At 42.1% G+C, this 16,262-nt stretch overlaps 2 protein-coding genes across 4 annotated transcripts; one reads left to right on the forward strand and one right to left on the reverse strand.

Moving 5' to 3' along the window:
• Positions 1 to 243: 243 nt before the first annotated feature.
• thtpa (thiamine triphosphatase) lies at positions 244 to 2,485 on the reverse strand. The gene is made up of 4 exons (XM_055928747.1): positions 2,354 to 2,485; positions 2,054 to 2,129; positions 1,105 to 1,659; positions 244 to 474 (listed from the first exon to the last, which is right to left on the reverse strand). Exons 1-4 carry the CDS (start codon positions 2,357 to 2,359, stop codon positions 374 to 376), a joined length of 738 nt encoding a protein of 245 aa, XP_055784722.1. The 5' UTR covers positions 2,360 to 2,485; the 3' UTR covers positions 244 to 373.
• A 754-nt stretch (positions 2,486 to 3,239) lies between these two features.
• On the forward strand, positions 3,240 to 16,210 carry zfhx2 (zinc finger homeobox 2). 3 transcript variants are annotated; one of them, XM_055928745.1, is made up of 6 exons: positions 3,473 to 4,132; positions 4,638 to 4,678; positions 5,217 to 5,375; positions 8,567 to 8,621; positions 8,881 to 13,055; positions 13,363 to 16,210. In XM_055928745.1, exons 1-6 carry the CDS (start codon positions 4,117 to 4,119, stop codon positions 13,747 to 13,749), a joined length of 4,833 nt encoding a protein of 1,610 aa, XP_055784720.1. In that variant the 5' UTR covers positions 3,473 to 4,116; the 3' UTR covers positions 13,750 to 16,210. The 3 variants fall into 3 exon arrangements, with proteins under 3 accessions (XP_055784719.1, XP_055784720.1, XP_055784721.1); XM_055928744.1 differs by lacking the exons at positions 3,473 to 4,132; positions 4,638 to 4,678 and adding an exon at positions 3,240 to 3,349; XM_055928746.1 differs by having other exon boundaries at positions 3,474 to 4,673.
• Positions 16,211 to 16,262: the final 52 nt, after the last annotated feature.

Below are 16,262 nucleotides of genomic sequence, written 5' to 3' on the forward strand. Positions count from 1 at the left end.
TAAGAGGTTGGAAGACATTCCCATTCCCAATCATCCTATGTCTCCAGCAAAAGTGGATCCAAAACATGCCGAATGGCAGATGTAATTATTATTCAGTGACTCTGCAAGTGGACAGGGTGGTAGTTCATTATTCTTTAGAAGTGGTTGAATACCATGTACTAGGCCTATGACACCCAGACAGCATAGCAGGACATATGAAATTATGAAGTCTTGTGAAAGCAAAATCAAGGGCACCAATCATAATAACTTTTCATTGTTTATTGTAATAACAAAAAGAGACCATAATTTTTGTGATAACCACTTGAATTAGATAAAGTTAAGGACATGCAGAAGTTTCAATGACATTAGTCAGCTACCTTCCAGCTACTATTTCTTACAATATATGTGCACTTAGTAATTTTGCATAGTGTTCTGGGCAGTATCTTTGCAGGTACACATCCATTTTTCCTTGAACCCTCTGATCGCCAGACAGACCTAAAGATGAGGGGGAGAGGGTGAAATAGGGAAAAATAAAGAAAATATTAAATATTTCTAACATAAATATAACATATAAATACAAAATGAACCCTAAGGTGTGACATTACAGCACAGAATAAAGTTGTAATAACATGGTAATGATATGGTAACAAGTTATAGTTACTCACATTGAAACGTTATTTGCCCAGATACCCCGTAATTTCAGTATAATTATATTCTTATTTCAGGGTTACACCACATACTTTGTGCCATAGTATAGAGGGGTAACAATACCTATCCCTTTTTCCAACCATCTTCCTTATTAAACTCTTATTTCATCCTTAAAGTCTTATAACAAACTATTACCCTTAAACATGAATGTAATTATACTGAAATTAAGGGTTGTGAATGTTTTTATTGTGAGTATAAATAATGTGTTACATTACTATTACCATGTTATTACCATTTCATTCCATGATGTAACATAAAGTGCTACTAAATTATCTTTAAGAAGACATTAGTAGAATACATATATACCATCAATCTGTATGATGCATGCTTTCTGGCAGAAACAACCATTACCATGAAAATTAAAAGAGAAAGAATAATAAGTGCATAAATGACTGATACCCAGCATCCCCTGCTCACCCAGTCTTTGGGCAGTCTTTTCAATCTTCCTCAGTGCAGACTGAATGTCTTCTCCCTTTGGCACGAGAACCTCTATCTCCCCAACATAATAGCCAAAGTCGGCCTGGTCAAGGTCTACACGCACTCCACTTTCATCTCCTTCCCCCCCAAAAGTGAATGAACACCTCTGTGTTGTAAACTCTGCAAAGCAAACCAGATTCAGCTCCATCAGCCAGGACTCATTCACCGTGGGGCAATTCTCTGCACCTTCAGTTTTGGGTGTGTCTTGATGGACCACTGGGTGCGTCTGGTTGGCAGTTTTTTGCTCCCCATTACCTTCTTTCATGACCTCTCTCACTTTCAACTGAATTTGAGACAGATTGGTTATCTCCTGATAGCGTGAACACAGTTCTGCCTTCTGAGGCTCCCCTACTCTGTCTTCTGCCTTCGTAACTGTGGTGCATTTGAGTTCCCAACATCCCTGGCGACAACGCAACCACACATCTCTCAAGGTGAGAAGGAAGTCTGGGGTGTCAAAATACTTGTCTTGGAATTGTTTTTGACCAATACACACCGCTGGTGAGAGAAAAGTTGCAAGAAAGAGGGAAGGGTGCAGAGAAAATGTATTACATATAGTTTGAATGAATAGTTTTCACTGCTGAAAAGGATGCAATTTTGTTTTTAATTTGTAAGTATACTGAGAAATGATATCAAGTAAGTATTAAAAATAAAATCTGTCCTGATAAAACTAAATTAACATTGTAGTCTACATTTGAGCTTTCTTTACCAACCTTCATCAGCAGCATTCCACTATAATTAATCTAGTAGTTAGCCCACATTATACATTAAAATGGTGCATTCTATATTGTAAGTAGCCTACATCAATCATTTTTTTGTGTGTTTTTAATATAAAATCAAGAGTTATGGAAATGCCCTTTGGGCACAATGGTACAACTTGGAGGCTACACACCTCCTATCTCTTCCAATTGTTTCTGAATGTCAGCGTCACAGACAAATTTCCTCTCCACTTCCACACTCATTGTACTCTGTAATGACACAAATTTATCAGCATCAAAATGTTCACTGTGAAATAAATTAATCTAACAACTACACATGATAAATTCCATTTGGGAAATAATATATGGTCCCAATATTGGCCTTGCTGCAGTATGGAAACGTAGCTACGATCTGTATTAAATACAGAGCGCGTACAGGAGTAACACTAGACTAGTACGTTAGCGTTATACCGTTCATATAGGCTACCCCTCACCTCCATTTAACGACCGCTATTACCGATTCAACAGTCTTGTAAAATAGCTTCAAGATTGTTGATTGAGCTTTGACTAAATCACTGACAGCCGCAAGTATTTTAGACAGGCGCAGTGTGGACACCTAGGTGCTTACTGCATTCCCGAGCATCATAGCCCGTCATAATAACGCAGAACAATACAGAGATTGAAAAACACTTTTAAACCTATAATCTATACTATTTGTATCTTTGTTTTCACCATAATCCCCCATATTTCGTGAATAATTAAATGATTGTCATGCAGTACTACACAGTATGATGTACAGTAATATAAAAGGGCTTGGTGAACATACTGTAACAAGTGTCCTAATTGGACAGGGGTCCTATTAGGTCTAATTGGAAAATGCCAATCATTCAATAGCCTATTGATGGATTGAGAAACTAAACAGAGACCAAATAGCTCTAATCAAAGACATATATTGGCTCACCATGATTATAAGTAGATGTAAAACTTTACGCAACGTTTTGTCTAGATACATGTCCTATACATGTTGTGATTGTTTAACATTTCAATATGTAGGCTATTCGCCCTGCTGGTTTATTTTCATCCTAATCTGCTGACTCCATAGAGGGTCAGGATGTTGGGTATGCAATGTGATTCAATCCGGTTGATTGAATTCTACAAATGCTTTTTCAGATCAAGGGACATGGCTCTGGAGAAGCCCTCATGCTTCATTACATTAAACTGCAGAAGTGGTTCGACGAGACAAATGTTAGGCTATTTGAATCAACTAATATTGTTCTATGAAGGTTTTATATTGACGCCAAATGTATTCTTCCCTGCTTAATGTCAGAAATCAGCCTTGGGGGGAGCTGTCGTGTGTTTACTAGAGGGAAGAGGGGAAAGAGAGAGGGCGAATGAGGGAGGGAGAGAACAGGCGAGGGAGGGCGAGCAAGAGAAAACTTTTCAGTTTTAAAGAGCGAGAGGAAGCGTGCGCTGGAGCGACGACCATGCAGGTAAATGCATTAGCTAATTGCTCTGAAGTTAATTAAACGATATTGGCGTTTGCTTAATTGCGATTGTGTGTTTGAAAGATTGTGTTGCAAATGATAGTTTCAATCGAACGATGAATGTTGTATATCAAATGGTTCTATTCACCGGATTCGAACATTAAATTCCAAACTTTTCAACCTCCGTCTCCGTTTCTCTTCACCCCACCACCCCTTTTGCCGTGCGCAGTGTGCAAGTAGTCTGTTTCAAGTAGCTTAGCATTTGATTCTTTTGTCAATTATTGCACGAAGCCATCTAAAATGATTGTAAAGATGTTCATGAATACTAAATATTTTGTATAATGAAGTAGATCATTAAAATGTGTTATCAGGTTTTGTGGAATGGTGGGGGAGTAGGGGGCGCGCCGTTTTTTACACATCTGTAAAGGGAACCCATATTCATTAATTAAATAGCTTAGTCCATGTAGGCCTCAATTTGCGCTGTTGAGCAGGCAGCGGGTGGTGTAATACTGGATCCCCGATTGGCAGCCCACAATCCGAGGGATAAGGGAAGCACTCGAGGCCGATGTTTTGGACGGAATATCTAAAGCCTACAGTATCTATTTGTAGTAGATCGGTATACTTCCGAATGTGTAGCCATGTACACCTGGGCTTAGTTTTTTTTTCTCAGGCTAGTTGAGGAAGGTTGACAGCGACGGGTTAAGTTCTTGTTAGCTAGTAGGCTAAGTGCCACGACTGTTATTTTGGTCCTTTTGTTTAATTTCGCAACGTTAATGAATAGACAATGCGGTACGTAGTTTCGAGTCTCAGTTTTTAACCGTCTTTATAATTGCAGGACAGAGTTGGTGTGTTTCTTGCATTTCATAACATAAGCTAGAAACAACTATTGCGACGTTGATAGCTTGGCTAACTAACGTTAGCTAGCTTGCTAGCTAATTGATTCAACACTTCGGCGTAGCTAATTAGGTTGGACGTTAATTAGCTAAAGAATCACGAGCCATTTGGGCATTTTTATCCACACCGTTGTTATATAAAGCCTTAAACTATGTTTTATTACTCACTGCACTTTCTCAACTATAATAATCATGCAACCTTGCTGGTAAAACGATATTTTCTGGGCACGGCTAGATAATTGGTGAGGACGGAAGTGGGCAAATACAAGTGTTGGTATTTGGGATTTGTTTTTGTTTTTATCGCGCCTCGATTAATTTAGTAGTATTCAAATTTGGATCTTAATAATAGCGAGTATGTAAGTCGTTAAACATAACCACAAATTTTAATTTCTGCCGAGTAGCATTGGAAAAGGACAATACTGCATTGAGTTCTCATGGTGAGGTATGTTGGCCATTAGGCTATTTTGTTAACGTTAGTGTGTGTGTGATGTTCAAATGGCCATTATTCGCTTATTAGTTATAAAGCGACATATGTTTTGCATGACCCTAAATATCATGCTAGTCGCAGACAGTTTATGCTGGTCAAGGTCAATAATCAGGCCATTCACTTACATTTTAATTGAAGTGGTTTAAATGTTTCTTCGTGTCACATGACATTGCAATTATATGTCAGAAATATAAAGTATTTTTATTGCACTCTGTTAATTTGTTAATTGGTAGTCCTTAGAGGAATTTAATTTGAAGTTGATTAATTGATTTGGACCAAGTTTAATTGATACTATTTTGGGTAGGTCTAATGTAGCCTAAACAATTAGGCTATCTATTTCTGTTATCTAATAGTTAATTATCTATATTGAGGCTGAAAACATTTGTACTGTAAAGCTTATTTTATTTTGGTTCTACAGAGAAACACCCCTGGACATGGTCATGATTTAAAAGCAATATTTTTAATTCCACTAAAATACATTTTGATCTTGCAGGAGGAGTCTGGTGAGACAGTGTGCAGTGACAGCAACAGAGTGGCGGTGTGGTTGTGCCCCCTGTGTCAACAAGGGTTACCAGACAGGGGCTCCCTTGCTCTGCACCTGAATGATGGGCATAGTGTGCTTCCTAACTGTGTAGACAAGTTGCTGGACATTGTAAGTAGCGCAATTCAAGTTCATTTTGGACTTGTATTTCTTTTTTTTTACCCATTGTGCGAGTCAACAAAACTTTACTTTTGTGTCTTTATGTTGATGTATTTAATTAATGATTCTTGGATGATGTCAAACATAATACATGATCAATTATTGTACATGCATTATTTGTATGTTATTGTAGGATATTAGAACGTTTCCCAAAAGCCTCTTATATTTTAAGTTAGTTAAACTTATTATTTTGTAAGAACATCGTTAAATCTCCAAGCTGTTTCCAAAAACCATCGTTACTAAAGCTGCATTTGAAAACGCTTGTTATTTACGGACTGCCTGAGACCACTCGTAGAACAGCTAATTGCGTCGTAAGCAATTGTTTTGTGTACCGTGCCACTTTATACACAGATCTCCACTAACATAGAATCAAGATGTTTCTGTCTCTCTGACTGTTAACTACACAACGAAGTTGACTACAAAGTTGCAAATGTCTTTAACTGTTACAAACAAGCAAAGGATAAAAATATGCTTCAAAGGAAACCAAGATGACTGCTTTAAAAGATAAATTGCCTACAGTATAAGCTACGTACGCCTATATAATTCAAGAATATTAAAAAACATTTAATGTTCATTCAATTGAGTTCTATTTTGCTACTGTCTATAATTTTGCCTCAACATGCAGTACCAGTCAAAAGTTTGGACACACTTACTCATTAGAGGTTTTCTTTATTTTTACTTTTTTCTACACTGTAGAATAATAGTGAAGACATCAACTATGAAGTAACACCATATGGAATCATGTATGAACTAAAAGTGTTAAACAAATCAAACTATATTTGCGTTTTTCGAAGTAGCCACCCTTTGCCTAGATGACAGCTTTGCACACTCCTGGCATTCTCTCAACCAGCTTCACCTGGAATGCTTTTCCAACCGTCTTTAAGGAGTTTCCACATATGCTGAGCACTTGTTGGATGAGTTTCCTTCACTCTGCAGTCCAACTTATCCCAAACCATCTCAATTGGGTTGAGTTTGGGTGATTGTGGAGGCCAGGTCATCTGATGCAGCACTCCATCGCTCTGCTTGGTTAAATAGTCTTTACACAGCCTGGATGTGTGTTGGGTCAGTGTCCTGTTGAAAAACAAATAATAGTTCCATTAAGCGCAAACCAGATGGGATGGCTTATCACTGCAGAATGCTGTGGTAGCCATGCTGGTTAAGTGCGCCTTGAATTCTAAATAAATCACTGACAGTGTCACCAGCAAAGCACCATCACACCATCTTCTCCATGCTTCACAGTGGGAACTACACATGCAGAGATCATCCGCTCACAAAGACACGGCGGTTGGAACCAAAAATCTACATTTTGGACTCCACCGGTCTAATGTCCATTGCTTGGGTTTCTTGGCCCAAGCAAGTCTCTTCTTATTATTGGTGTCCTTTAGTAGTGGTTTCTTTGCAGCAATTTGACCAAGGTTTGACTCAAACAGTCGTCTCTGAACAGTTGATGTTGTCTGTTACTTGAACTCTGTGAAGCATTTATTTGGCCTGCAATTTCTGAAGCGGGTAACTCCAATGACCTTATCCTCTGCAGCTGAGGTAACTTTGGGTCTTCCTTTCCTGTGGCGGTCCTCATGAGAGCCAGTTTCATCATAGCGCTTGATGGTTTTTGCGACTGCACTTGAAGAAACTTTGAAAGTTTTGACATTTTCCGGTTTGACTGACCATGTCTTAAAGTAATGATGGACTGTTTCTCTTTGCTTATTTGAGCTGTTCTTGACATAAAATGAACTTGGTCTTTTACCAAATAGGGGGCTCTCCTGTATACCACCCCTACCTTGTCACGACACAACTGACTGGCTCAAACACATTAAGAAGGAAAGAAATTCCACAAATGAACTTTTAACAAGGCACACCTGTTAATTGAAAAGCATTCCAGGTGACTACCTCATGAAGCTGATTGAGACAATGCCAAGAATGCAAAGCTGTTAAGGCAAAGGGTGGTTAATTTGAAGAATCTCAAATGTAAAATTACACTTTTTTTTTGGTTACTACATGATTCCATATGTGTTATTTCATAGTATTGATGTCTTCATTATTCTACAATGTCAAAAGTAGTGAAAAGAAAGAAAAACCCTTGAATGAGTAGGTGTTGCCCAACTTTTGACTGGTACTGTATTTCATAATATGTAACAATTTGTGCAATGTGCCAAATCTTTACTTAGTACATTATTATACAGACCTTCTAACATGTACGCATTTTGCGTACCTAATACGCAATTCTCTGTCCATGTACGAGATCTGAGTTAAAAGTATGCAAAAATTAATAGGGCGTGGTGCGGTTGTTTTTTAACATTTGAATTAAAATGTACTCAGTAATACATTAACATCCCGTTTCTCGAGTGGAAACACAAAGACGTGCACAGAGTTTGTGTCAATGGAGATGAATACATCATTATTCGACGTAGCTACCCCGTGTCTGCCCCTCCTGTTGTGATGCTGAGTTTGTCGACTGTCAGCTGTATGTAAACACATGGCCAAATCTCTTTTCGAGTCCATGTGTTGTGGAAAGGTAAACACTAATTGTTTCAAGCAAACATAAGATGGACATTCAGTGGGCTCTAAAGTGCCAGCACTTCACTCGCATTTGCTAGTGAAAGAAATAATTCAAATACGAATAACTTGTTGCATTTGTGCGAGTGTGATATACATTTAATTCTGTGTCCCATTAGTTGTATTTTCCACATCATTAGGAGGATCACGCCACCTGAGACTAGCTTATTTGTTTAATAAAATAAAAAACTCCAAGAATAAAGGCCCTTTGTGTGTTCTTTCTAATTAGATCTTGTTAGTGATTTTTTTACCATCTGTAAATGGAATGCTGTCAAGCAAGTATTCCAACCTTCTGTAGACTTGATTTGGTATAATTCTATAATTGCGATCTGACTCACAAACAGCGCGCGCACGAGTGTGCTGGTGGAAAGAGTACCCAAATTCGGCACTTTTGCGCGCTATTTGAACCTCCAATTTGCCGCTGCGTCTGGTACTATAAAAAGTTGGACAGGGTTGGCAGGTCATAGAATGAGGCACCAATTTATACCAAGATGCTCTCTTGTTGGACTGTAGCACTAAGCAGTGGGTTCCTGTGTCAGCAAAATTGAGTCTTAAGGTAAAATGTTAAAGTTTTCTTTTCTCTTTACCAGGCTGCTCCCAAACAGGGGGCGAGTGGAGTGGACACTGATGTTAAGCATGATACAGGTGAGTTTGTCCTCTGATTAACAGCAGTACCTACGGTTTTGCACTGTCTTTATGAATTTGAGTTATGCATTATTTGAATGGATACAAGCACATTAACATATTGAGTAGCCTAAACAATTAGCTTGTGTTCATTTTAAACGCCTGTCCCTTGACGGTTTAGACCTAAATGTATCAATATGCTATGACTGTATTTGTGTTGTCAGGGTTCCATGAACTCAAAACACCTGCTGAAATATCTTGTCTTTCTGCTTCACATCAGATGCTGCATCATTACAACGGAAGCTTTTAGAAGCTTCAGCCTCCCTCTCAGACCCATGTCAAAATAATGAGAACTCTGAAGGACCCCAGCAGAATTACAACAGTAGGCACACTCTCATTGGGTTTGGCGACAAAGATAAAGAGATGGATAAGGAAGTCGGAGTGAAAGACCCGGAGGGAGGTGTAGTTGTCTTGGAGTCGGATCAGGAGAGGGATCAGTCCACAGAAACACCTGTCGACAATGAAAAGTCCACAGGAAAAAATGGTGTAATGGCTGATGGCGATGACAGCCGTCCATTCAAATGTAATGCGTGCTTAGAGGCTTTTCCTACCAGGACCACATTGTGTGTTCACTACAACTCGGCATCCCATGTGCAACGGATGAGAACAGGATCCCTAAAACAGGGTGGTGAAAATGACACCCCTGCTCCCTCTGTCCCTTTTCTGTCTCGGCCATATTTATCAAACAAGCCCTACCAGTGCGCTGTGTGTCGAGTCTCTTACAACCATGCCATTACCCTGGAGAGTCATTTGAAATCTGTTTTGCACCAGACCCGCAGCAGAAATGCAGGAATCTCTGCCAACAGTGCAACTGGAAATTCGGGAAGTAACATGGCTACTAACTTAGTTGTTACCTCTGGGGGCAGCACTGCACAGTTGGTTTGCACCACCAGCAGCAATTGTGTCATCCCGGCAAGCCTGACAGCAGCAGCAATGACTACCAAAGACGGAGAACCTATTCAAACTCAGCTGGCTCCCTCGCTGCTTTCGTCCCCTGTAGCCTCTGCTCAGGCAGTCTCTGCCTTTCTCACCCTCCTCACGTCCAGCCCAAGCTCTCTCTCGCACTCCCTCCTCCCCTCTCTGTTTGCGGCTGGGACGTCCCCTGCCACAGCCACACCTCAGCTCATACCCCAGCATCAGATGCTCATGCCATTTATCGTGAATGGGCTCCAAAGCCAGAGTCTAAACCCAGAGCTTTTGACACAGTCTGTTCCCCTTCTAGGTCTCAATGCTGCCCAGCAAGCTATCCTGGCCCAAAGACTCAGTAGCTTACAGAACCAGTGGCCAGCTGTCGGCCTCCAAGTAACCACACAAACCTGTTCAGAAGACAACCAAACAAACAAGAGCAAATTGAAGGAAGAGACGAACAAGACGACAATTGAGGAGAAAAGGTCCCTTAAGTCTGAAAAGGGGAGAAATTGGCCCCTGGAATATGATGGAGAAAGAGAGATTTGTGAGGAGGATAGTAAAGGATATGCACAAGAGCTCATCAGCGCCTTAGTAAACAAAAATAACAGGGTTGAGTCATTTAGGATAGATGGCGATAATGAAATGAAAGATGGTACAACATACGAAGGGAACTCTGCAGATGGAAAAGGGGAGGACATTGACAAGTGTTTTGACCGCTCACCGTCTGTTACCAGCAACTCAAGCCTAAGTCCTACCACTTTAAATCTTATGCTTAGCCCTGATTGTACCCTTAAAAAATCAGAAGTTGGCACAAGCCATTGTGTCTCTGTGTTGTCACCAAAATTGAGCCCCTTTAAACACGCCTTAAATTCCTCTGATCCAACTCATCCCCATGCTAATTTGAGGGCTCGGCACTTCTCCCCAGGGTCCCCGATACTGTCAGAGTTCCAGATACAGGTTCTGCGTGCGTTTCTGGAGTCGCGTAGTGGGGCTGACGCAGCCAGTCCTCCCCGTGATGACTGTGAGTCGTTGGGCAGGGAGGTGGGGCTCACTGAGGCGGAGGTACACAAGTGGCTCACTGACGCCCGACGCGCCAAAGAAAAGCAGAAAGCTGGGGGCGCAGGGCACATGCGCAGCATTGCAGCCTACGGTAAAAGAAACAAGCGTCTTGATAACGAAGAGGGGGAAGGTGCCCTTACAATAGATATGCTTGAGGGAAGGGACAGCGGTGAGGCCTCTGGCAGTCACGCAATGGATCTGTCCAATAGTGGAGGAAGGAGGAAAGAGTTGGGGAGGGAGAGCCAAGGGGACTCGTGTCTGGCCTCTGATTCAGACAATGAAGAATTCTACACCTCTGTCATCGTGAGTGAGGAGGACAGCCTGAGTGGCTCCATGAGGGAGGGGCCAGGCAGCCCTGCTAAAGAGGAGGCTCTGGTAGAACTGGCAGGAGACAAGGGCTCAGGAGGAGGAAAGGTGCTGCGCTCCACCACTGTGTTTCTCTCAGATGCCGAGGATGACGATGATGACGAGGAGGCTGCATCTCAGAGAGCAAAGAGAAGAAATAGAAAGAGGGAGTTGGAGCGGGAGGAGGTGGAGGTCAAGAAGGAGAGATTAGACCCTGACGTGGATTTGGAACTCGAGGCCCAAGCTGATCCTCCTTCCCAACTTTCTATCGCCATTGACCATAGAGGACTTCCAAGTGGCATTCTACACTCCCTCCCTCTGTCTTTGTCCCTGGCTCCATTCTCTACTCAATTCCTTAGCCCCTATGTTCTCTCACTCCCTCCCTCAGTGGTTGGGCTTGGAGTTGCAGAAGGAGATGGAGGCAAAGTACCTGCCTTTCCAAACCCTCCTAACATCACCCGGTTCTCTGACCCTCTCATTACATCACCACTCTCCCTCCATACCCACACCTCCCACTACATGTCTAATGGTGGAGACTGTGAGGCTGCTTTAGATCTCAGCATCAGGAAAAGCCACAGCTCAACATCTGCTTCCTCCACCTCTCTCATGGGTGACAAGACTTCAGCACAAAAGGGCCGTCTGCTTGACGGGCTAGGTCTAAGACCCACAGCTTTTGGGTTACCTGAAGAAGGGAGACTCGGTGTGGTCAAGTTCAAACCTGAGCAAGCAATGTCCAACAGCAGTGGCTTTGCCCGTGGCAATAATATGGCTAAGGCCAGCACTGTTTACATGAGGGCAGCAGAGAGGTTGAACACCTCCATAATTGAGAGAGAAAAGGAGCGGGAGAGGGAAAAGGAGAGGGACCAGAAAGGCAGGCCCAAAGCACGGCGGTACAGGGACATGAGACGTTCCAGGACCATCATCCAGGCTGAGCAGCTTGATGTGCTTTATGGCTGCTATTTCAAAGATCCAAATCCTGGGAAACATGAGTTTGAGCAAATATCAGAGTGGGTCCATCTCCCAAAGAAAGTTGTACAGATCTGGTTTCAGAACATGCGGGCTAGGGAGCGCAAGGGTGAGGTTCGCTTCGTCAGTGATGGCACTCTGGCAGCAGTGGGCAAACCGCTCATCAAGTTCACCTGGCCACTGTCACAACCCATTTTCTCCAGCACCCCCAAATCAAACACCAACTGTAGCATCTCAACTGTAGCCAATCCAGTACGGGCCCTCCCAAAGACTGAGGTGAAAGAGGAAATTGTCAAAATCAAAAACCAAGTTCCTAACAGGCCCAAGGAGGTGGCCTCTTCCATTTCCTCCGTGAGCAGCAGTGTGTCTGCAGTGCCAAAGACCAAAATGGAGGTGACAAACAATGTCACAATGGTCAAAATCGCCCCGAAAAGCATCGCTCCATCTCTCCCTGTCGTACCCAAGGAGACCTGTCCTACCCCGCCTTGCCCCCCTCCCAAACACACACCTGAAGAGGATGTTGGGGAAAATGACTCTGATGAAGAAGTGGATGATCATAACCAAGAGAAGCCACTAGCTGGGCCTGGATCCACTAACCGCATGGTACCAAAAATGCCCTCCACTCCAATTAGCAAGTCCCTTGCTGCGACATCTCAAAAACAAAATGGGCTCAACTACTGGTCAGCCAAGGGCCCCTTTAAGATCAACACGCTTTCTAGGGAACAGTTGGGTCTGTCAACCCCCCGTGCTCCCACAGTTGTCGGCGCCACTGCTGCCACCACTGCTCTCAATATTTCTGCTGCTGCCTCTACCGTAGCAACCACCACCACAGCAAGCGCAAGCCCTCAGACCACTGTCAGCATTGTCACCATCGCCAAGACTGCTCCATCGGAGGGAAGCTTCCTGCACCACTCCACCACCCGCAGGCCGCGCACACACCTGTCCTGTCTGCAGCTGTCCATCCTGCAGTCTTGCTATGAGACGTGCGCCCACCCTAACGCACTGGAGTGTGAGGCAGTAGGGACGGAGCTGGGGCTGCCACTCAAGGTGGTGCAGATCTGGTTCCAGAATACCCGCGCCAAGGAGAAACGCTGGAGGCTGCAGCAGGAGAAACTGGTCAGACATTTGACTGTACAGTATGCTATGCATTGGTGTGGGAAGTTGTTCATATTATTTTTTACTTTAAAGGCTGGTTTCCCAGACACAGATTAAACCTAGTTTTGGATTAAGAAGATATTTCCATAGAGATCTCAACTATGCAGGATTTCTGGTCTTGGACTAGGCTTAATCTGTGTCTGGGCAACCGTCCCTAAAACTTTGCTCGTTGTCTAGAAGTGTGTATATGTAAATTGAGGTAACTCACCAGTAACCTTTTTTGTTGGAGTAACGTCTTTGTCTCTTCCCCTCTCTCTCCCTCTTCTAGTCTCCAGTGTCATCAGAGAAGGTTGACATGAGTGCAGGGAGCTATCTGCAGTACAATGCTCTGCGAGCCCACCGTCCTATCCTTCCCAAACCGGTTCAGCTGACGGTCCTGGAGCCATCTTCTCCCCCAGCCAGGGGCCAGCCAGCAGGTCGAGAGATGCTGAGAGGCAGGTGCGAGGCCTGCAATGCAGGCTTTGAGTCCAGAGCAGCAGCAAGATCCCATGTCTTCTCCCCTCGACATCTAGCCACTCTGAGAACCACTAACTTTGGCCAGCCGGCGACCATCATCAACAACGGATCTGATACCGGGTCCAGTTCTGTCTCCGCCTTAGGGTCTGTTGTAGAGGACCCTCCAGCTTCCCCACCCCCAGCCAGCAGCACCAGCTAAGGCACCCGTTGGTGCTGGTAGAGACTCGGGACCCATTGGGCTCCTTACATTTTAAGAAACAAAAATTGGGCACTGGTCTTCCAAGCTAATATTCTTTGGTTTCCGATGTTTGGAAAGGCCCGGTTGCCCTTTCTCCCTCTCCTTGGACGTCATTCTGCCGAGTTCTTGTTTCCAAACTTGACTCATTTGGATACACTGACTATTGTTACACTGCTTCACGCTTAATCAAAAGTTATCAAATGACTGATGAACATGTACCAGTCCCCTTTGATATGTTTCTGGTCTGCAGTTATAATCCTTGTCTCATCCTTGTCCTTAAAATTACTCTTACAATACTTGTGTATTATCCCCTTAAGACTGCTTATGCAAAACGATTAGGCCATTATATGACAGACTGCAAGATTCTTATCCTCATAAGTGCGCCTAGAAATGGAAGTTTTAATAGTGGACCAGGCACTTGTGTTTGAGACTGGGTCTGATATTACATTTCCCACAGTATACTCCTTCCCAAGTCATTTTGTTAGTCCAACTGCATCCTATAAGACTGGGACTGCTGGGATTGACTGTACATGGATAGATTTGACCAGAACAAATGAGAAGTAGCTCTGTTTTAGTGGCTTTGAACGAAAGCGGTTTTGATTTTATCTGTATCCCAAACTTTTTGTTAGGATACAGGTGGAGTGTGTTCAGTTAGAGATGGTGTATTTCACTTTACTTGGATTTTAAAGGTACTTTTAACTGGTTGTGACTAGAATTGGCTTGTTAAACTGAACAGATTATTATCCCCTCCTGTTAGCACATTGCCTGCGGCTGAAATGGTAGGATATTCCCTATATAGTGCACTACTTTTGACTAGAGCCCTATGGGACTAGAGACCAATTCACTCTGTTTTCATGACAATCCTCTATAGATGGGGGGAGAAGAGGCTGAAGAGGGCAGACTCTCATTATACAGCACTTTGATGCGTTTCACATTGTATGAAACGTTTTTATTCTTAAGCATTCTTATGCAGAGTGTCTTTCTACTTAATGAAATATGCGCATGTTGGATGTCTTATGGTGAGTCACAATAATTAAATTGAAACATTGTTTTGTTGCAGTCTGTCAAAGGTATGTTTTGGCTTATTAAACTCCAAACAAAAGACGGATCAGACCTTAATGCCGTGCAAGGAGAGTCTTAGTCCAGTCACTATTGTTAAATTATTTCCAATCTATTAATTCATTACTGGTGTGCAAGATCTATTGAATGAGTATGTGGAGCAAGAAAATTGTATGTTTCCGCCCTTTTTTCTTAATTGGTCAATGAAAATATCCACAACGGATCATTGCATAAGATTGGAACAAGTGCTATTGCTTATAACCATCAATATACATCAACTTCCTGTGGAGGTCAAATGAAAAAGGCTTGACCAAGAAAAGAACAGGGTTTGAATTTTTGGGGTTTAATTTATATATTTTTTTGTCTTGAAACATATGTGGTTGCAAGCTAATACTCGTCATCTTTGTACTGGGTAGAAATAATGCAACTAGTCCAGAAACCAAGAGAAGGGAGTCAGTTTGGTACTCTAGTCACCTTTTGTAAGCAATAGGGACATACAAAAAGTCAAGACGGAGCTAACGAAGGTGCTGTTTGGAGGACACATAAACTACTAAATATGTTTTCCTTCGGTTTTATGTTGTATATTACTGTTATTAATAATGTTACTATTAATAGTTTTAACAAAATGCTAAACTAAATGATTTTTTAAAAAGAAATATATTACGAAAAACTGATATTCCAAAGTTACCCTTCCTTTTGCTTTCTGTCATTTAAAAAAACCAAAAAGCAATCTTGAGGTTGGCAGAGAGCAGGAGAGATGTTCTTCATGCAAACTGTAAAGTAACTCCCATGGCTTGACACTTGAGCCAGTCCAACATTTTTACCATGAGCTACAGATTAATGCATTTCAGCCTTCACAACATGAGGAAGGCACTTTATTGGGCTCAAAGACTAAACGTTTTAAAATGTCCTCCATAATTACTAATCTTTTTTTAATGGTGTGGAGCTGTAGCATTTGTCTAAAACAAGGACTGGGTTGCAGGGCTTCAAGTATGGGATTACACAATGTTGCATTGTCCAAGGTAGATAGGTTTTATGGAGATCTGCTTTTTATTCTAATCATTTTTCATTGTCACTTGATTATCACAATTGTTATAACTGTACTACTTCTGCTATTGTTATCATTACTCATCACGGTTTTGATTATTATTGAACCATAACGGTTTTAATGATGCCTCTTTTCACAAGAAAGATGGTATTGGTATGAATATTGAACAATAATGGTGGCAGTGTGCTTAAAAGATGTTTAGAATATTGACAAAGCTTATATTTTTCCTCACTTGTACTTTCATTTTGTGTTGGATCTCCCATTCAGTTTTCTTTTGGTATACAGAAAACAAATAAAATAAATTGAACAACAAAACCAGTCTACTTAGCATGTTATGGGTATGTCAACCAGGTGCATTGCTTGGTAA

This window comes from Salvelinus fontinalis, chromosome 7 (genome assembly GCF_029448725.1).
Source record: "Salvelinus fontinalis isolate EN_2023a chromosome 7, ASM2944872v1, whole genome shotgun sequence".
NCBI lineage: Eukaryota > Metazoa > Chordata > Actinopteri > Salmoniformes > Salmonidae > Salvelinus > Salvelinus fontinalis.